A 21,922-nucleotide genomic window follows, 5' to 3' on the forward strand; every position below is an offset into this window, starting at 1 on the left:
CAAATCATATATACTAAATTATCATTAAAATTTTTAATTTTTATTATAAATTGTACCCAGCAAGGTTTTGGTCGATGCTTACACAGGTCATTGGGATATTCCAAGCATTAAACTTTGGCTTATGTATAACATGACCAAGATCTTATAGCACTTGGGTAATTTTGATATTCTTTTTTGATATATATATATATATATTATAGTATGTGGTTATTTTGATTTTTGTCCATAGAGATTATGTGCATGCATAAACTAAAATGCATAATTTGCACACTAACCTAAAACAATTAATTGAAATGACAAGTTTTTTGGACAAAAGAAATTGTGTTTAATGAATAATTGAAAGGGAAGAACCCTTCACTTTAAACTATGTTATATATATATATATATATATTACTAATTCAAAGAACAAAAATAACTAGCTACTAATATATAATACCAAATTTGTTAAATTTAATAAAATAAATATGTTAAAAATAATGTTGATTACTAAAATATTTAAAGTTACATTAATTGTTAACACAAATGATTGAATATAAAAATTTATTTAATAATAATTTTTAATAAATTTATGTAAATGATAAAAATATCAAACTATAGATAATAAATACTAATGAAAAAAAAAAACATGGATGGATGAAATATGAAATGATTCAATGTTAATGTTTTTAGATGTAATAATTAAAGTTAATACTTGTAACAAATAATATAACTAATGTAATAAAAAATATTAATGAAAAAGTAATTTAAAAAATATAATTAACCAAATCTTATAAGTAGTAATATATTTAAATAAGCAAACATACTTGGCCTTACCCTTAACATTAACATGGAAATAATATGCTAAAGATTTAATTTTGTAACGCCCCATTTTTTTTTTCTTAATAGCGTAGTTTAAGATAATTGTACGACCAAATACGAAAATGTCATTCTAAATCCACCATATATATGGAAACTTTACTGCAATATATTATTTAAAGTCAAAATAAACCTGCAACCCTATATGTAATATCACAGTGAAGTATAATCTCACTGACTTCTAACAAACACACTATCTACACTATTACTAATTATTACACACTCAATCACGCCAAATAACGAAAATATTATTGTCCTGTTCCTATATCTGCTAGACTCGAAAATCAGCAACTCCAATCCCGACTCCATCCCTACTTCTTCTGTAAATAATAAAAAGTGAGTATATACAACTCAGTACAGTAAAATTAAGTTACAAGTATCATATACAACAATAGGGAACTCAGTGGTTCTATATGTACTCCACCTACTTAACCTAATACCTGCCCTTGGTAATTTAAATATCATGCATGTTAATTGTGACCGCCTCTCGATATCCCCCAACTGTACAAATATTCTCACCCGTCACCAGTATCGGCGACCATCAATAAACCGCCTACCTCTCGACCCCTAATAGGCCACACACACACACAGATACCGTTCTTTTCCGTCATCAATATCGGCGACCAGACCCCTTTCCGTCGGAGTCTCCCGACCATCACCACTATCGGCGATCAATTTACTTCTTCTAGGTAGCAACAACCAACATCGATGTCCCCCAATGCTACCAACTCAAAAACAATATCATTTTGTCCTTACTCCACTACCTTATCTTAAAGCTCTCTTATACCTTTAACCTGTATATCTAAACTACACGCGTCTCCCCATAAGACACATACTAATACTTAACACACCCACACCAGTAATGTTCTCTTGCCAATTACCAAATTTACAGCAGCTATACCAACCTATATACAACACACACCCTCACACCACACAGCTACACCACTCATCCCCTCGCCCTACACAGCTACACCCACACACCTCTATTCCGACACTTCATACCCACGCTCTACGACCTCTCATTCTTCCTCCCAAATTTTCTACATCCACACACTACTTCATCTCTTACACAAATCCACCTCACTCACCAAATCCCTTTTTCTCTCTCCTCCACAGCCTACTCTAGATACTCCACTCTCAAATTCTGAAATCACCTCTTTCTCACGGACTTCACTCACACGCTGCATTCCATCCTCTCTCTCCTCCCGCGGACTCCTCCTCATACTTCCCCTCATACTCACACAGAATCCTCTCTCCCACACGGACCTCGCTTACACACCACGTTCCTTCATTTCTCTCATTCCGCGGTCCCCTCCATAAACCTCTATTCGTCTCACATAAAATCTTCTCCCTCTCACGAACCTCACTCACACATCGCACATCTTCCTTTTTCTCCTCCTGCGGCCCTCTTCATAAGCCTCCATTCACGCTCACACAAGATCTCCTCCCTCTCACGAACCTCACTCACACATCGCACTCCTTCTTTTCTTTCCTCCCGCGGCCTAGCCTCCTCCATATGCCCCTGCTCATACTCAACATCTCCTCTTCCTCACGGACCTCACTCACACACCGCCCTCCTTTTCTCTCCTCCCGTGGCCTAGCCTCCTCCATACGCCCCCACTCATACTCAACATCTCCTCTCCCTCACGGACCTCACTCACACGCCACATTCCTTCTTCTCTCTCCTTCTGCGGCCTCCTTCACACACCTCCACTCATACTCACACAAAATCCTCCACCTACGGTCAAAATTTCAAATCTACATCAACCAACACATGAAACTTAAATTTTATCGTATCTCCCATCTCCTTCTTCCTCCTTCCCGTGGCTCGTCCTTCTCTCTCTCTCTCTCTTCTCGCTCCTCTCTGCTCCGGCTCTTCTCTCTCTCTCTCGAACCTTCTCTTCCCCCGATCTCTCTTCTCTCTTTTCTTTCCTTTCCTCTCATTTTTCTTTTCCTTTTTCCTTTCTTTTTTTTTCTTTTCTTCCTTCTCTTTTTTTTTTCCTTCCCGTCTCTTATTTATACCCCACCTGTTTCCCATCCTGTCCATCCATCTCGCCTCATCCCAACTGTTCACTCCTTCTTCCCAAAACGACGTCATTTCCTCCTCCTCTTCTCCAAACGATGTTGTTTCCCCCTCCTCTTCTCCAAACGGCACCATTTCACTCCAACCCTCTCTATATACCCATATATACATACATGCCAGAATTTTCCTTTTTTTTTCTTACCTCTAGTTACTACGAATTTGGAACAAATAAAATTTATTTATGAAATTTATTTCAATTTTTAGATTTGATTTTTGCGTTATAAAATTATTTTTACAACCAAACCAATAAAATTTAAATTATTTTAAAAAAACTAAATTGAAAATTTGTTTTTAACATATTTAAATATAAAAATAATAATGTATAACTTTCAAAAGATATTTTTGATTTTATATAAGAGTTTATATTTAAAATATAAAAAATAATTTTTTATCATATTTTTAATTTTTTTAAGCGACAAAACTTTTTTGGAATACTTTAATAATTTTTTTATTCACAATACTTTTAATAACTATTCTACAAATACTTTTAAAACTCGCAATATAATTTATAATTATTTTAAATATCATCTTATTTCAACACTATATTAATAAATATTTTAGTTAAACGTTATTTAAATATATTTTTGAATTTCTTATCTCAATTTTCTTGAAATTATTTATCACCTCAAAATTTTTTGACATAATTTCATGGAGGATTTGGATCTTCTTATAATTTCGATATGAACCAATTTAAAAATACTTAATAATTTGTTGTTGAGCTACAAAAGCTAAATTTTGATTATCAAATTCTACGTTACAAGCAATACGGTTAAGTATTGTGGGCGATAAACGTAACCCAAATAATTAAAAAAAGAAAAATAGTTCATGCTTTGAACTAAAAATTTGAAGCTGTAAGTTCGCAAATGAGAAAAAGATTCGAGCAAAGCATCATCCTCTTGTGTGAGTCTCACTGTTTCTATGTCCGCTGGTTCTTGGAAAAGAAACGAAGAATTATATAAAACAAAACCCTGTAGAAAACAGCCCATCCGACCATAATAAGCACCTTCTTCCATTCCTCTTTTTCATCGCCATGGATGCCCAGCGAATCCAAGATTTCGAACCCAGACACGTCACTCCCATTTGGGTTCTTCCCAAAAGGTTTATCAGTTCTGTACTGGTTCATGAGTAGGCCTTCGTACGGGTAAGTCATGGTGGAGATCTTGTTCATCCATCTCCAGTAACCTGGAATCGCATGGCTGTGGACGAAATACCCGCAGAAGAGAAAAAACAGAGCGGTGAAAGCGATGACCGCCGCATAACCCAGAATGTAGTTCGGCACGATGGAGCTGACGAAAACCACGAACGAGTTGGTTGACAGGAGGGAAGAATAGAGGACGATAAGGAAATACAAGATGGAGCCACGAAGCCGAAGAGCTTTCCATACTATGCCGGTGTAGACGGCGGCTTGGAGGAGGAGGAACGGGAGGTAGGTGATGAATCCTGCAATGGTGTAAGAAGAAGCCCTATAGGCGTTATGTGAAGTTTCCCGGATGAAAATGAAACGTTCTTGGATGAAAGCTGGAACGGCGTCGTTTGAGGAGAAGAAAAAGACGCAGGTGGTGAAGATGAAGAAGCTAATACGATTCGTGATTCCTTGCGCGTTCTGTTTGGGGTTCATGAACATGGTGGCCATCATGAACCCCATGATTGTGAGCACCATAAGTCGGGACAGGAAGAGCTCGGGGGTTCGACGGATGTTCTTGAAGTTCCGGCGCATGAGAATCCACGACTCGGTGAAGAAGGAATTTGCATACTTTGCACCACCACCGTGATTGGCCATGGCCGCCCGACCGGCCCCTGGTGTCAAGTAGTCGTTTTCGTTCACTGTGTAGTCACTGCTATGCGGCGTTGGTGTCCCTGTGAGGATTTCGCTCGAGTACGTGTAGTACCCGGGTGACGAGCTGCACAATATACGCATCACCAATAAAAATACAATACAAATAAACTTCAACCGTCGGTTACTAAATTTAGAATTTAATTACCTCATTGGGTTCATTTTCAGATCATTTCGTTGAGGAGTAAACCTGAGCGTCTGGACAACCCCACTATGGCTAGCACTCCATGATCTTGACGTGTTATAAGGACTTCTTACACTATGATCAAACTCATCAACTAGACGATTACTTGTCTGCAAATGAAGCCTTTTTCCACCTTTTCCGGAAACTCCTTCAACGACTTGATTCCGTCGTGGCATCGGAGAAAGCTCAACCGTTGAGACTACAGATGCATCCTCTTCTTCCTCCGTCAACGGCGGCGGTTTCATCCCAGTGCGTGCGAACTCCGCCAAGGCCTCAACACCCAACTCGGACTGATCATATTCTTGTATCACATCAATTAAATATTCGATTGAGTTTTCTCCTTTGGGGAGTTTTCTTCCCATTCGGGTGAGGTGAAGAGTGACGTCTTTTGGCGATCCCTGAAACATGAGCTGGCCTCGAGCGAGGATAATGAGATGGTCGAGAAGCAGCTGGATTCTGGAGGATGGCTGGTGGATTGTGAGAATAACAGTGCTGCCCGTGCGAGCTATGTCGTGAACCTTCTCGATCACGTTGTGAGCGCTGGTGGAGTCTAAACCGGACGTTGGCTCGTCAAGAAATAGCAAGGATGGTCCGTGAATTATGTCTACGCCGATTGACACACGCCGTCGCTCACCGCCGGAGACTCCTCTTGTCCCTTCGTCGCCTATGTACGTGTTCCTCGATGACTTCCACGCAGATCACCATAAAAAGATTTTGTTAGTATTAGAATATTCCAAAAGATTAAGAACTTTAAGATAATCACTTACAGATAAGCCGAGTTGTTCAATCAACTTCTCCACACGCTGCTTCTTATCAGCCGTGGAGATTGGGCCAAGCCGAAAATCAGCCGCAAACATGAACGTCTCATAAACAGTAAGCATCGGGAACAGCCTATCATCCTGCATTATATAAGCCGAAGTTCTTTTAATCAAGCTAGGGCTCATCTCTACCCCATCTAAGGACACCTTGCCCTTAAGACTCCCACTTGCAATCTGCCCAGACAAACCGTCGAGCAAAGTCGACTTGCCCGCACCGCTCGGCCCCATCACCGCCGTGATGCACCCTTTCGGCGCATACCCAGTTATCTTATTCAACAAGTCCACCTCTTCGCTCAACCATTTCCCTTCAACCTTCTTCTTTTTTGTCACAGTGTATGTCAAGCTAGAAAACTCTAGCCCACCAGTAAAAATCACCGTTTTGATATTATGATTATTCCCTACGTCAATCACCGACTGATCACCATCACGACGATAATGATGATCATAACCGTTCATTTTATGAGCCATGTATGAATATGTAAACACTACAATAGTAGTAATCAATCAAAAACAAGTGCTGGGCATATAAGAGACTTTCTATTTGTTTGGTTTCTGGGTCTCATAAAATTGGGTGTTGATGAACTGGTGAAAGGATTAAAAGGTGGCAAGAGACTTTATTGATTGATTAGGAGGTAGTTTCAATGTGGGTGTTTGACAAAGGTATGTGTCTTTATTGAACAATCCATTTTATGTTCGTCTCAGTCGAAGCTAGTTAAGCAACTCTTCTAGTATTCTTCATCCTTCAAATTTGGCTTTGTTTATATGCAAGTTAGTAAGAGATTTTGGTTTTCTCTTCACAAATTTCTTTGGAAGTTTTGTTTGTGCATGCAATACGTTATATCAGCTTTTTGATTTGTAGTAAGTCACCTCATGGACTCATAGGAAAGATCTCCCAAATTTTAACTAAACATATAATGATTTTATGATGTGTAGCATTGTACATGCGCATATATATATACACACACACATATATACATATATGGTAGTTGTGGGTGATGGGGAGATAAAGATATCAATCTCAAGGAAAGCTTTCCTCATGTAAATTGCAAGCTAGCATATCATAACATAAAAAAAAAGGGTTTAAATTTTGGAGCTTACTAGGTAAGTCACAAAGTTCTAATAAGAAAACGATTGGTTGATGATTCTGTAATTTGTAACGCGAATTCTGAAAATATCGATAAAATGAATATTTATTAAAAATAATTTTAATAAAAAAATTATTTAATATTTAATAAAATTAATTATAAAATGTATTATCATATAAAAAATATAAATAAAAGTGGTGAAATTGATTTTTAAAATTTTAAAAGTCAATTTTTTAACAAAAATCAAAACTGTTTTCTAAAAATTATCTATGTAGATCTATCAAAAACTGATTTTAGTTTTGACTGTTGATGAAGATATTTTCTATTTTATCCGTTTAGTTGCAAAAGTACTTTTGAAACGTAAAATCTCGAAATAAAAATTGAACAAAACATCTCTTAATTTTATTAGAAAGTGGTGATTGCACGAATTTTTTAAAAAATAATTATATCGAGTTTTAACTCATTGTAACTATTATCACTAGTGAATTTAGTTGTCTCATTATATTTATTTTTCAAAAAATTTACATATTTAATTAGTTAAATTTAATTAAATCACTGTAACTTTACTAATAAATAGTGAGTTAAGTCCTTAAATACATTAAATCAAATATTAAAATCTGACGATCGTCAACTTATAAAACACAAGTGTCTTAATCATTAGAGCACCATATTATTGTTAAGATAGTTGGTTGTATTTGTAGGATTTAATTTTTACTTCAATTTATTTAATTTCAATTCTTACAAGTAGTAGTTTTGAACTAGAAATTTTAACATATTATATGTTATGTATAAAAAATATGTGCTTATAATAACTTAATTTGTGAGAGATTTAGATACGGTACAAAAATTGGTTTAATAATATTCTTAATACTTAAAAAAAAGAAAAATTTATAAGACTATGCTCGTGATAGACATCCATATATGACAAAAAGATTACACACAATCATATTTTTTTCTTCAATCATATTACATTTATATATGCAAATATTGCATTAGAGGTAAATTAGTGCACTAAAGTGTGTTTTACATGAAATTATTTATATGTCTAGCTAAGTAATTAATATTTTATTGACCTACATACCTCCATAATTACCTTATAGAAAATACACTTGAAATTATATACTCTAAAAAACCATGTGAGATATTGAAAAAAAAAAGTGCACCATCAATAATTATAAGCTATTATTTCTCTTTCTAGTTCCTTTTCTTTTTAGCTTCCTCCTTATATCATTTAAATTTAAAATTTTAATCAAAATATTGTAGTATAAAAGCAATTTCCATGCAAATAATTTATAATAAAAATAAATTAAAATGACGGGATATTAAAAAAAAAATCAAACGAAATTATAGTTCGAGTCAAATTATACTATCGTATGTATCATTATTTAAAATTTATTTATTTTATGTTATAATTAATGTATATATTTTTAACATAAAAAAAATTAAAAACTAAATAAATTATATATTATTAATTCACTTGATAGAAAAATAAGGGTATGTTTACTTAAGAAAAAATATTTATAATTTCCATACGTTCTTTTATTTGATCCTAACGGGGTTGTTTAAAACTCAATTAAAACGGCGCCGGTTGGAACTACTAATTCAAGGCTGAACCTCCCTCAGCATTCGCCGCTATCTTTCTTCTTTTCTTCGTCTGTCTCGTTCAAGCAGAGCAGCGGAGTAGCGGATAAGAGGCTAAGAATGAGCAGTTTATCGGCTTTAGAGACGGCAACTTCCTCCATGTCTAAACTCTGTCTCTTCAGCAATACCACCTTCTTCTCTTTCACTGAGAAATTACCTTCATCATCCCCCAAAACGCTCAGGATTCTTTCCACCTCCCCTCACCTGCTTTCGTCTTCCCCCAGAATAAGCAGAAGCCATGGCGGCGTTCTCTGCTTCTCCAGTGAGCACCCAGTTACTTCTTTATTTGATGCATATGCTTCTCGCCCATGTTTTTGGGATTTCTGTTTCTCCTATATTTTTCTTGCTGTCTATTTCGTGCTATATTCTTGTGCTTAGGGTTAGTTTAGCATATCCAGAAAATGGGTTTGAATTTTTTTCCTATGTTCATGTTTACTTTTCGATAATTTGGTGTGAAATTTTGGGCCCAATTGCTGTAAACACCACATTTTCACTTGTAAACTAATTACCTTTCATGTTATCTTCGTTTCCCCTGGATTGATCATTGATTTTCTCTTGGTTGATGCTAAGATCTTACATATGTATATATATGTATATATGTGTGTATGTATGTCTCTCTGACAAAAAACTGGTGTTGAGGTCCTGAAGCAATTAGCTTGGCCAATGTTGAAGTGGAGGATTCCATGGAGTTTGAAGTCGCAGAAGGTTGCAGTATGACTCAATTCTGTGACAAGATTATTGATGTGTTTTTGAAGGAGAAGCCTCGGGTAAAAGAGTGGAGAAAGTACCTGGTGTTCAGAGAAGAATGGAACAAGTACAGGAAAAGCTTCTATAAGCGGTGCCAGACCCGGGTGGATGAGGAGAATGATCCTGCAATGAAGCAGAAATTAATTTCACTTCTAAGCAGAGTGAAGAAGGTATCACATGATCCTTTACATTTTTTCTCTATTTATGTAATTGTATTGTGTTAATTTGGTTGCTGAAAGAGATAGCACAAGCATTTCAAAACAATAATTTGGATCTTTTCTGTTGTCTGGGTGTGGGCAAATAAAGGGGAAAGTCGGCCACTTGCTGTAGCTAAACCAAATTCTTTGTGCCAGCATATGAAATTCTTAGGGATTCTTAGGGTAGGTATTGTGTGTTTGAGTTTTTATCGTGATTAAATTGATGAAAAATCTTCATTTTGTTCTTTTGGAGAGGCCTGAATGTGAAGTTTATAATTGGTATATAGATACTCTTTTGGTTTAGAGCTTTTTCCTGGTTCTGTGTACTCAGGAGTAAGAATTGCAGATGGATGAGGAAATGGAAAAACACAATGACCTTCTCAAGGAGATACAAGATAGCCCTACTGACATAAATGCAGTCGTTGCAAGGAGGCGCAAAGATTTCAGTGGAGAATTTTTCCGCTATTTAAACCTAGTTTCAGAAACCTGTGATAATTTGGAAGACCAAGATGGTAATTGTTCAAGTGTTTACTGTTTGTTTATATGCAAAGTGGTATGCTGGATCAAGGAAAATGCTTAATTTAAAAAAAGAAAATACTTCTTGTTGTCTTGTCTTACTTGTGCTAATAAGAAATGTAGCTTATCATCACATTTATATGGAAAAAAAATATCGTATGGCCTTACTCCCCTCTCATATCTTCTGACCTTCAAAAAACCTCATGTCCATTTTGTCCCTTGAATTTCTGTTATTGAGTAAAAGAGGGGGACAAGCTTTCTTGACATGGTAAAATGAATTGTAGTATGAGAACCTGGATTTCTAGTCATTCCTCAATATTTTTTTTTTAATTTTCAGAATGGATCTAGCGAAGTTATTAGGACTTGGATACTCTTTCTGAAATAAGTCTTGCAGGTGCATCTTGAAGATTTACTGAGAGAAAAAATTATTTGCTTTTTAAAATTTTTCTTTGTTTATGATTCACCATCTTATTACCTGACACTTTTAAGCTTACTTATGATTTCCATCATTTATCAGCGGTGGCCCGGCTGGTCGCTAGATGCTTGTCTGCGGTAAGTGCCTATGATAAGACACTGGAGAGTGTGGACACCTTGGATGCTGCCCAGGCCAAATTTGATGATATCCTAAACTCTCCATCAATAGAGGTTGCCTGTGAAAAGATTAAAAGCCTTGCCAAGGCAAAGGAACTGGACTCTTCCTTGATCTTATTGATAAATAGTGCTTGGGCTGCAGCAAAAGAATCCAAAACCATGAAGAACGAGGTCTAATTGACTCCTATTTCTTGCTTGCTCAGTAAAAAAAAAAGTCCTTTGTTTAATTTATTAGTTTGATGTTAATGGATTTATGATAGTTTCAATCTTTTTTGTTCTCGAAGTATGGATACGAGCAGGAGACAGACTTTCGAACAAAAAAGAGTGGAGATTAGGACTTGCGATGGTTGTGTATTTGAAGAACAGATAGTTAACAAAATAGAAAGCTAGATGTTTTTAGATTATTGGATTATATTAATGATGCTGGATGCATTTTATGATCATTGGTGCTTTCGAACTATGGTTATAGAAATAGAACACCAGTGATCATTTAAAGTGCTTCTTAATACTTGGTTTGGTTTATGTGAACAGCATCTTTCTGGCTGGAGGCCGTGATTTTTTCAGCTTGAGTTCTTAGTTTTAGTTTTATCACAGTTTTCAGCATCTGACTGCAGGTCAAAGACATAATGTACCGTATATATAAAGCCACAAAGACCAGTCTCAGGAGCATTGCACCGAAAGAAATGAAGTTACTGAAGTATTTGCTGAACATCACTGATCCTGAAGAGCGATTCTCTGCATTGGCAACAGCTTTCTCCCCTGGTGATGAACATGAACCAAAGGATCCCAATGCATTACACACGTAGGGAATAGCTCCTTGCCTTGATGAATCAAAATAGTAAAGTTCAATAAAGCTGATAAGTTAGTGTTTTGTTTGCAATTTGAAGAATAATGATGTCTTTGTCCCTTTTTCATGGTGGAATTTTTATGTTGTTTGAGCAGTACACCGAAAGAGCTGCATAAATGGATTAAGATCATGCTTGATGCATACCATCTCAACAAGGAAGACACTGACATTAGAGAAGCCAAGCGGATGAGTCAACCTATAGTCATCCAAAGACTATTTATCCTCAAGGAGACTATTGAAGAGGAATACTTGGAGAAAAGCACATTTCTTACTCATCAAGCAGAAGGAGATGCCAAATCAGATGAGCTATGAGGTCTTACCAGTTGTCGTCACCCTCCTGTGATTACTACCTGTTCTAGTGGGTTTCAGTTCCCAGCAAGAGACTTGATGAGGGGAAGCTTGTGATCTTTGGGAGGCACGATTCTTCGGTGATAACTTTCTAAAATTACATAGTAATTCAGTAATTTTATATATTAGTTACGTGATATGGTGTAGCCGTCTTTGAAATGTTAGAAGATTACTTAAAGACATAGTGTTTCGGAGGCAACATGGTTCGTTTAAAGTAACTCGAAATGTTAGAAGATTATTTGAAGGCTTAAGGTGGTAGAACTAAAAATTTTGTTTGCATATTTAACTCCTTTAGGTGGATTCTACCGTACGGGTAGATCATATAAACTGCATTTTTTTGAAAATAAAAACAAAAATGTTAAATTAGATTTTTAATTTGTTGTATAAAAAATTATAAAATAATAAAAAAAATTAATTATTTTATATAAATTAAATAAAAAGAATTTTAATAAGATTTAACTGAATATTTAAAACAATAATTGACCTAAAAATAAAATAATAATTCAAATAATACTAAATTTATTTTCAGTTTACACCCTTGGCGGAAATTAGGGCCGGAATTAGGGACATGTAATTCGGGTCCGCCTGTACACATGTTCGGTCAGAATTTCATTTGTCAATTCGTCATAACTTGTTGCTCACGAAGCCTGACCAGAAGAAATTATTTGTTTTCCCGTTATACCCTTGACTTCGGTAACGAAACCCACAGCGACATCCCTGTCCTTGTGAAAATCTTGTAGGGGTAAAAATGTCATCGTGAAACCAGACAAGTTCTCTTATAAACGGTAAATCCCTAAACAACATTGGCCGATAGATTGATCTCATTTCTCTGTCTCATTTCTGTCTCAACTTAAACCCTAAGACCAACCTTAAACCCTCCCGTCGACATGGCAGCCTCCGTGCTTCTTCGCTCCTTGCGCCGCCGAGAGCTACACTCTGCTTCTTTGTCCGGTTACAGATCGGTGCTCTCTCTCTCTCTCTCTCTCTCTCTCTCTCTCTCTCTCTCTCTCTCTCTCAGTTTCTGTTGTTCCCTGTGGATACTTGAGGAAACATTTCTAGTTTTTAGCTCATGCTGTGTGTTTGTCCTGCCTGATACTGTATATTATAAACATAGTTTCTACTTTTTTTCCTAAATTTGTTTATGTTGGCGAATAAGAATACAAATATATAAGGGAGTTAGCACCTAAAACAATAGTTAGGAAATGAAAGTGGAAATGGGTATGAAAATTTCGAAATGAACAAAAAAAATTGTTTTCAGTTTTTTCTGAAAACGGTTGGTTTCTACTTGGTTATTCCACAATCACACAGTATAATGCATGTTTTCGTTGATAAATACATGTACAAACAAGTGAATCTAGGAAATGATATCCTACCATGATTCCTTCCGTCTAGTTTAGCTGGAAGGGTATCCTCTTACCTAAACCCTTGGGCGCACAATCTGCCGTAGACCCTCTTATCAAAACCAATGATACATTTAAACTTGACCCGGAGACAAGCCAGATCTATGAGTTCGTTAGTTTTGATGTTTATATTGTGATGGTGACTGGGGGGAAGGAACGGGGGGGCGTTTGGAGTTATCAATAATGGAGAAACACAAGGATAGCTTTGAGATCTTGAAGATGCAGATGTTCATGAGGTTGGAACCCAAAAAGGCAATAGGTTCACATTGAAGGGACATAACCATGGGTGTTCCTTCGTATGAGTCATTAAAGAGTCTACAAAGATGCTAACTGTCCAACAAGTTTCATAAACTAGTAATAACTTGTGAGGACTCTGTGTTATTTAGGTAATTTGGACTAGTTTTCTTCTTGCAATTTTATGTTTCAAACTGTCGGATGAAGTGGGTGGCAAAGCTCACCTATTTTGAGCTGTTATTTACAAAAAAAAAAAAATCTGCCACAATTTTTTTTGAAGAACTTGTGCTCTGTGCTGTGATTTTGGTTCAATTGGCTGTGTTCTTCATATCTGAAATTTCATAATGTAATATTGCTTTTCCCTGATTCTTGAACTCATTATAGTGACAGCATTTATGACTGCTGAAGATAGATTTTTTTCATTAAAGTTGAACCAGAGATTCCTTATAAATGATACGGGTCTGAGGAATTCTTTTTATTGTCATAATGATAATTTTCTTTTAATTATTGGGCCTTTTTCTGCTGCAGCTGACTTCAAATGCAAAGACCTCACTGGCAACCTCTCCATTTGCTAGCAAATTGTCTTCTTTAGCAAGGCCCTTCAGGTTGCCTTTACGTACTTTATTTTTAGCTCTATCCATCTTAAATCTATGCTATTTGTTTACATTTTTTAATTTTACAGTTCAAGGCCTGTTGGAAACGATGTAATTGGTATTGACTTGGGTACCACTAATTCTTGTGTGGCAGTTATGGAGGGAAAGGTAAGTCCTATTTCCTGTTTGTCGTTTGACTCATTTCCTTTCTGTATCAGTAATTATGTGACAAGCTTTCTTCTAGATTTCTCTTAGTGCAATTTTTTGTGTTTAATAGAGTCCTAAAGTAATTGAGAATGCTGAGGGGACCCGAACCACGCCATCAGTTGTGGCTATCAACCAGAAAGGAGAGCTGCTTGTGGGAACCCCTGCCAAGCGCCAGGCAGTAACCAACCCCACAAACACACTTTTTGGGACCAAACGTATGATTGGAAGACGTTTTGATGACCCACAGACACAAAAAGAAATGAAAATGGTGCCTTATAAGATTGTGAGAGCTCCTAGCGGGGACGCATGGGTAGAAGCAAATGGGCAGACATATTCACCAAGCCAAATAGGGGCTTTTGTTCTCACCAAAATGAAAGAAACTGCTGAGTCATATCTTGGGAAAACAATCAACAAAGCTGTTATCACTGTTCCAGCGTATTTCAATGATGCTCAGCGACAAGCAACGAAGGATGCTGGGAGGATCGCCGGTCTAGATGTTCAGAGGATCATCAATGAACCCACTGCTGCTGCACTGTCATATGGGTTAAACAATAAGGAAGGGCTCATTGCTGTCTTTGATCTTGGAGGAGGAACCTTTGATGTTTCTATTTTAGAAATTTCAAATGGTGTATTTGAGGTATGCCACTTTTGCTGTCCAACTGAAGTGCTTTTCATGACTTATGAGGCAGTCAACTAACATTGTATTTATCAGGTCAAAGCTACTAATGGAGACACCTTTTTGGGAGGGGAAGATTTTGACAATGCACTGTTAGAGTTCCTGGTTAGCGAGTTTAAGAGGACTGAGAATATTGATCTTACAAAGGACAGGCTTGCCCTACAGAGACTTAGAGAAGCAGCTGAAAAGGCTAAGATAGAGCTCTCATCCACATCTCAGACCGAAATCAACTTGCCATTCATAACTGCTGATGCTTCTGGAGCAAAACATTTAAATATAACTCTAACCAGATCAAAGTTCGAAGGATTGGTGAACCACTTAATTGAGAGGACAAGAAACCCATGCAAGAACTGTTTGAAGGATGCAGGGATAACAGTCAAGGAATTGGATGAAGTTTTGCTTGTTGGTGGGATGACTCGTGTTCCCAAGGTTCAAGAAATAGTGGCTGAAATTTTTGGTAAAAGCCCAAGTAAAGGTGTCAATCCTGATGAAGCAGTTGCTATGGGAGCTGCTATTCAAGGTGGCATCCTTCGGGGTGATGTTAAGGAGTTACTCTTGTTGGATGTGACCCCTTTATCACTTGGTATTGAAACTCTTGGTGGAATTTTCACTAGGCTTATCAACAGAAATACAACCATCCCTACCAAGAAATCTCAGGTAATGCAAGCAGGGAATGCGCAAAAATTCATTAGACAGTTTTCTTAATATGCCTTCAGCATTATATCTCATTATCATGGCGCTAACTATCTTTTTCTAAAATTCTAGCATTCTTAATTTCTTTTTCCAATTCATTGTTCAATGACTCTGTGTTAGGTCATTGCCATTGCAGCTGTAGTATATCTCATCCATACTTAATTTTCTATTTGGTTATACATTGTAGTTGTATTAAGCTAGTATGGTGTTGGTTCCAGGCTTTCTCAACAGCGGCTGACAACCAGACTCAGGTGGGGATTAAAGTACTCCAGGGTGAGCGTGAAATGGCATCTGATAACAAGCTTTTGGGTGAATTTGAACTAGTTGGCATCCCACCTGCACCTCGAGGCATGCCACAGATTGAAGTGACTTTTGACATTGATGCCAATGGAATCGTCACTGTTTCTGCTAAGGATAAGGCGACAGGAAAGGAACAGCAGATCACAATCCGCTCATCTGGAGGTCTTTCAGATGATGAAATCGAGAGGATGGTCAAGGAGGCTGAACTGCATGCTCAGAGAGACCAGGAGAAGAAGGCTTTGATTGACTTGAAAAACAGTGCTGACACAACCATATACAGCATCGAGAAGAGCTTGAACGAGTACAGAGACAAGGTTCCAGCTGAGGTTGCTACAGAGATAGAGTCTGCCGTGGCAGACCTGAGGAAAGCACTTACTGGCGAGAATATCAATGACATCAAGGCCAAACTTGACGCTGCAAACAAGGCTGTTTCGAAGATTGGTGAGCACATGTCTAAAGGCTCTAGTGATTCTGGTTCATCCTCTGCAGGATCTCAGGGTGGTGAGCAGACACCAGAGGCAGAATATGAGGAGGCTAGGAAGTAGAGATCGATAGAATTCCAAATGATTAACCGATACAACATTTCATTATTTTGATTGGTAGTGTTTCCTCATAGTTTTGGCGGTTTTGTATCTTAATTGGTTGTAGACCCGAGGTGAGAGAACTCATAAGAAAAATACTGGATCAGCAGTCTTCATTTTTTCTGGCACTGAAGATCATAAAATGCCAGTACGATAAAATTTTGTTCAATTTTTCTGTGCTTTTTGTGAGCTTTTTTTGTCGAACTTCGCCCTGGATAAGCTACTGTTACTGTGAAATAAGATCTGTTGTAGGATATACCGATCATTGTCTTTGATGGTGTTTATTAGGTTGTATCTGATCATGGTGTTTTCCTCGTTTGGAAGTCCTGATTTGTGTTTTCCTGTAACCCTAAACTAATTCATCACTGTAAATCATGACAATTTCTCTCTTGAGCCATTTTAGCTTCATTTCTTTGGAAAGTGAGCATTCTCTTTCATAATTATCAATAATTAGCAATAGATCCTGGGCATGATGATTCAAGAATTTTTTATATTTACTTGTTGGATTTAGTTTATGTTCTTTTTATTGAACATAAAAATTAATATATGCTATTCTTATTCTAAATCTCTAATATAAACTTATATTTTTTTATATTCTTTCAAACACGATAATTTCTTACATTGTTTTCGATTTTTTCAGTGATATGTTTAAACATTATTTAGCTTATTCTTAAAAAAATAAACTAAAGTTATCAAATATATACTTTTTTATAACATAAAAAAATATATATTAATTTAAATAAAAAAATTATTATTATTATAAAATATTTTTTTACTCAATAATATATTAGAATTGTTAATATTTAATCCGACTTAAAAATAAGTTAAATCTTTTATTTAATATAATTAAATACTATAAATTACTAATTTTTAATTTAAAATATATTTATAAAATAATAAATTTTATATTTTTAATAAAATTTTTATTTATAATATTTAAATAAAAATATAAAATTTTAATCGTTACGATATTGTATTATTAGTAATATTTATTCGTCGTTTAGTGCGATATCATCAAATGCTTATTATATGTAAAGTAATTAAATTATTATTGATAGAAGTTTGCTTAATTTTGTACGCTTTTGTAAACTCTTTTTTTTACTAGATAAGAATCGTTATTATTTTTAGTATAAAGTAAGATTTATTTTTTGTAAGAATAAGTTATTGATTATGATCTTCGATTTTCTTTTTCTTTTTAATTTTCGCTAGTCATTGATTGTAGTGCTTTTCTTGTTTGCAACCTTTGATTTTATTTTCCCTCTCCCCAAAAATCTAATTCATCATTGTAAATTATGATAATTATATCTTAAATAATTTTAATCTAATTTCTGTAAAACTTAACTTTAATTTAATTTTATTATTTATCATAATTACTTATAATTACTAAAAGATATCCAATTTAAATATTTGATTTATATTACTAAATTTAATAAGATAATGTTTAATAAAAGAATTTAGTATATTTAATATATGTATATTAATAATAACAAAATAGTTTAATACAAACACGTATAAAATAATATTTTAATAAAAACACATGAGAATATAAATAATATTTTGTATCTAAATTCATTTAATATAACTCATCTAAGTCACATCTAGTATAATTTTTTTTTTATTAAGTGCAATTTGATCTTATTAGTTATATTTTATTTTTTAATTTTTTATTATTTAGAAATATATTTATATTAATATAAATATTAAAATATATTTATTAATAAATATAATATTTTAATTTTTTATTAATATATTAATATAATAAAATAATTAAATTGGATAATCTGTAAATCTAATATGGTTTTTTAAAAAAGATAACTTGTCTTAAGTTTAAGGTAAATTTAAATTTATTTTTTATAAAAATGGATCAAATTTATGTTTGGTAAATATCACCCTCTTGCCATCCTTATATGGAAATTATATTTTTATATAAATATATGAAAAATACTTACGATTAAGTGTAGATTAAAAAATTATAATAAATTTAAATATAATTATTTTTACCAAGTTCAAATATCGAATTATAATTATAGTGTATACTAATCTAATTAAAATATTACATCATTAATAATATCGTGTTCTAATAATTTATATTTTATTTAAATATTATAAATTTAATATTTTTTGAATATATAATAAAAAATAAAATTATTAATTTATAATATTTAATTTAATAAAAATAAAAATTAAATGTGACGACCCATGTGCCCTTGATGCTTAACTGACACTGTTAACTTTAGACATCATCATAATATTCGTGCAAGAAACTAACTTCAAAGCGATTCCTGGCGGTCACGCACCAAAACGACATAAAAGGTCCGAGTTTTACTCACAAAACGACAGTGTACTACACAACTTGATTGGTTATAAATTGTACTTTACAAAAACCAAAACACGAATTGCGTGATTCCTGACACGGATAAGTTTCCACCTCTATCCTTATTAACTTTTCATTCTGATTTTGATTATCAAGTTTTTTTAATTTATTTTATTTTATAATATTATCTCAAAATAATAATAATAAGAGTCTGTTTATTCACTGAGCGCACCATGAATATGTACATTATATACTATATTATAATATGATGATATATTACAAGATATATTTTTTTAATCAAATGCTATAGCACGGGTGTAATGATATATTTAAAGTAGGGTGGTGTGTGTATATATATATATATATATATTGTATATGATATAACATGATTTATATGATTATTTTCTTACCACGAAAAGTAACTTGAATTCCTAAATCAAGATATATTTTGATATACTCTATGCTTAATTAATTGTTATAAATAATTTTCTTGTAGGGACATTATAAATAAATAAATAAAATACATAGGTGTCTAGTAGTAGAGTATTTTTGGATTAATTTCTACATATTTAAATTAATTTATGTTTAAAACTTAAGTAAAAAATAAATTATTCACGTGAATAATTAAGAATTTATTTTAAAATTTACACAATTTATCTCTAGAAATATCAAATATTAATGGGTCAAAATTATAGATCAACGCAGACTTACCATTAAATATATATATATATTGTAGCACCCGGAAAAAAAAAAAAAAAAAAAAAAAAAAAAAAAAAGGGCCACGTCAGCAGCCACGTCAGCAGTCCCGGCCAACCAGGGCCTGCCACGTGGTAAGATCGCGTCACTCCGAAAGGAGCCACGTTGGCGATCCGCGTGGGTGCGATCCGACGGCCCAGATCAATCGCGCGATCGGACGGCCCAGATTCAAACGCACGGACGGCCCAGATTCAATCAAAAACGAACGGCCTAGATTAAAATGAAATGAACGGCTGTGATCAAAAGGCAAGGGGTTATAAATAGAACCCCCACACCAGACCACAAACCCTAGCCGCCAGCCGCTCGCCGGAAAAGACGAACCAGAGGCCGACCGCCGCCACCCGCTGCCACTCGCCGCCGCACCGGGGAAATTTCCGACCGCCGATCGAGGTAAATTTCATACCCCAACTCATTTTTCCCCGCTGATTCCTCCTATGGCCAAATCGAGGCCGAAATCCCGGCCAAACGGCCGGAATACGCGACCGAAGCCCAGCGGCGCCGCCGCGCCCCCTCTCGGTTTTTGCCTCCGACGAGGCCCTTCCCGGCCTCCGTTCGATGCAATTTTTATATCACCGTGATCACCATTCTTTTCTCTACAGGTTGACCGGAGCCGAATCACCAAAACACGAACCTCGCCGGAGAGCCGCTGCACCCGAGAGCGTCGCCGCCGGTAAGCTCCGTTTTTCCGTGATTTTTTGGCCCCCCGAGGGCCCTAGGGTTGTTTTCTGACAAGGACCAATGCGAGCGTGGCCGAATTCGGCCGAAAACGGTCGAAAACAGCCAACCCGAGGCGACTCGCCGCCGTGCCGGAGTTGCGATTTGGGCCGAAAGAGGCCCTGGGCCTAATTTGGATTTTTTTTGGAACACGTGCAGGTACTCTTAGTGTGTTTCAGTTTCCCGGGAAAAATTCAGGGAAAATTAGGGACGGCCTGCAGGCGCACTGTGAATCGTATTCGGATCTCGAAAACAAGTAAGGACCCATCACCCTATTTCCTATCACGGTATTAAAGTTCAAAATGATAAAACGGTATTTCTTGAATTAACGAATGTGTGAAATTGCTTAAGGTGGCTAATGGAGCCCGAGTCTAGTGTGACTGGTGATTTACTGTTATTTGGCATGTTTACAGCTTTAAATGCAAAATGAGGTTTGATGTGTTCATTTTACAGATTTGTGTGCATATACTACGTTTTTATTAATCGTGGGTTGAATGACTGAAAAACTGATACTGTATGTTGTCTGTTTGGTATGAATTACGATTTGCTTGTTTAAATGTGAATTGATGATGCTGATTGAGGAAAAGGAAAATGAAAGATTGTGTAGACTGATAATTGTATTATGGGGGTAAGCCTGACTAGATATCTTGGGAGATGGTGGACGGACCGGGTCCGTAGGGAACCCTACCGGGATTGTGGTCTCACATGCCGAACGGGGTATGGAGATCTTATGGTTTTGGCGCCCATACCGGACGGGGTATGGGGACGGCCCGTTTCACCCTCATACCGGACGGGGTATTGAGGTTTATGGTTTTGGCGCCCATACCGGACGGAGTATGGGGACGGCCCTGGAAACTGATTATGAATGTTAAAGGTTAACGGGTAGCGGAACCCCTATGGACCCCCACGGATACTAGTAGGCTGGTAAATGAGAAAAAGATATGTTGTACAATGATTGAATTATAAGAGGCGTGATAAGTGTTATGTTTTACAGCTTAGATTATTCAATGATTATGATAATGTTATTGTTTTTCTCATATTGTTTTCATAAATTCCACCAAGGTAAGTGGATGGTAAAGGTTTTCATGTTAATAAACGAGTTTGTTGTAAATTATGCTCCATTGGTCTTTTTGTGTTTTTCTACCCACCTTTATCTCCGTGACGGTGAGATATCGTGATGTTCTTACTGGGCTAGTGTAGCTCACTCCTTAATTAACCATTTCAGATCAAGAAGACATGGTTTCCGAGCCCGTTCCGCAGGAGGACGACGAAGGGGATGCCTAGAGACTCTGTAGTCATACGCATAGTTTATTTTCGAGTTTTCTTTCTTAGTTAGTTTAACCTTTTATATTTTAAGTACGTTTTTGGTTTTTCGTGTAAGGGATGTTAACTGAAATTTTGATCTCGCTTCCGCATTCGATATATTTAAATACTCATTTCTTTTTAATATTTCCGGGGCCGTTACATATATATATATATATGTTGATAAACTTAAATATTGAAGCTGGGTATGAGACATTGACAATTATTTTGACATTTTACACCTATTTCTTCTGGGAAGTTTCTTATGACATATATATATGTGTATGTATGTATATGTATGTTTCGAAAATCAATTTTAAACCAACAAAATTTGAGAATTTAAAATCTTAATCTATACCAGGATAACATGTTAGGGTGGCTAATGGCTCATCCTTCTTCCTTGATT

At 35.6% G+C, this 21,922-nt stretch overlaps 3 protein-coding genes across 3 annotated transcripts; 2 read left to right on the forward strand and 1 right to left on the reverse strand.

Annotated features, from left to right (window-relative positions):
- Positions 1 to 3,626: 3,626 nt before the first annotated feature.
- Positions 3,627 to 6,346, reverse strand: LOC110817286 (ABC transporter G family member STR2-like). The gene is made up of 3 exons (XM_022045750.2): positions 5,724 to 6,346; positions 4,921 to 5,642; positions 3,627 to 4,839 (listed from the first exon to the last, which is right to left on the reverse strand). The coding sequence occupies exons 1-3, from the start codon at positions 6,240 to 6,242 to the stop codon at positions 3,855 to 3,857; spliced, it is 2,226 nt and encodes a 741-aa protein (XP_021901442.1). The 5' UTR covers positions 6,243 to 6,346; the 3' UTR covers positions 3,627 to 3,854.
- Positions 6,347 to 8,433: 2,087 nt separating this feature from the next.
- LOC110817295 (endoribonuclease E-like protein) lies at positions 8,434 to 11,997 on the forward strand. The gene is made up of 6 exons (XM_088217181.1): positions 8,434 to 8,762; positions 9,140 to 9,417; positions 9,791 to 9,956; positions 10,478 to 10,722; positions 11,166 to 11,353; positions 11,494 to 11,997. Exons 1-6 carry the CDS (start codon positions 8,561 to 8,563, stop codon positions 11,708 to 11,710), a joined length of 1,296 nt encoding a protein of 431 aa, XP_088073307.1. The 5' UTR covers positions 8,434 to 8,560; the 3' UTR covers positions 11,711 to 11,997.
- A 375-nt stretch (positions 11,998 to 12,372) lies between these two features.
- On the forward strand, positions 12,373 to 16,686 carry MTHSC70-1 (mitochondrial heat shock protein 70-1). The gene is made up of 6 exons (XM_022045739.2): positions 12,373 to 12,708; positions 13,909 to 13,985; positions 14,063 to 14,141; positions 14,251 to 14,817; positions 14,893 to 15,513; positions 15,768 to 16,686. Exons 1-6 carry the CDS (start codon positions 12,634 to 12,636, stop codon positions 16,392 to 16,394), a joined length of 2,046 nt encoding a protein of 681 aa, XP_021901431.1. The 5' UTR covers positions 12,373 to 12,633; the 3' UTR covers positions 16,395 to 16,686.
- The last annotated feature ends 5,236 nt before the right edge of the window (positions 16,687 to 21,922 follow it).

The sequence above is a fragment of the Carica papaya genome, chromosome 4 (assembly GCF_054855325.1).
Source record: "Carica papaya isolate Zhongbai chromosome 4, ASM5485532v1, whole genome shotgun sequence".
Lineage (NCBI taxonomy): Eukaryota > Viridiplantae > Streptophyta > Magnoliopsida > Brassicales > Caricaceae > Carica > Carica papaya.

Coding starts and splice junctions, on each gene's coding strand:
- LOC110817286 (XM_022045750.2), bottom strand. CDS start 6,242: ATGGCTCATAAAATGAACGGTTATGATCATCATTATCGTCGTGATGGT. Junction 5,643..5,723: donor TTGAACAACTCGGCTTATCT/GTAAGTGATTAT, acceptor TCTGCGTGGAAG/TCATCGAGGAACACGTACAT. Junction 4,840..4,920: donor CTGAAAATGAACCCAATGAG/GTAATTAAATTC, acceptor TATATTGTGCAG/CTCGTCACCCGGGTACTACA.
- LOC110817295 (XM_088217181.1), top strand. CDS start 8,561: ATGAGCAGTTTATCGGCTTTAGAGACGGCAACTTCCTCCATGTCTAAA. Junction 8,763..9,139: donor CGGCGTTCTCTGCTTCTCCA/GTGAGCACCCAG, acceptor ACTGGTGTTGAG/GTCCTGAAGCAATTAGCTTG. Junction 9,957..10,477: donor TAATTTGGAAGACCAAGATG/GTAATTGTTCAA, acceptor ATCATTTATCAG/CGGTGGCCCGGCTGGTCGCT.
- MTHSC70-1 (XM_022045739.2), top strand. CDS start 12,634: ATGGCAGCCTCCGTGCTTCTTCGCTCCTTGCGCCGCCGAGAGCTACAC. Junction 14,142..14,250: donor TGGCAGTTATGGAGGGAAAG/GTAAGTCCTATT, acceptor TGTGTTTAATAG/AGTCCTAAAGTAATTGAGAA. Junction 15,514..15,767: donor TCCCTACCAAGAAATCTCAG/GTAATGCAAGCA, acceptor TGTTGGTTCCAG/GCTTTCTCAACAGCGGCTGA.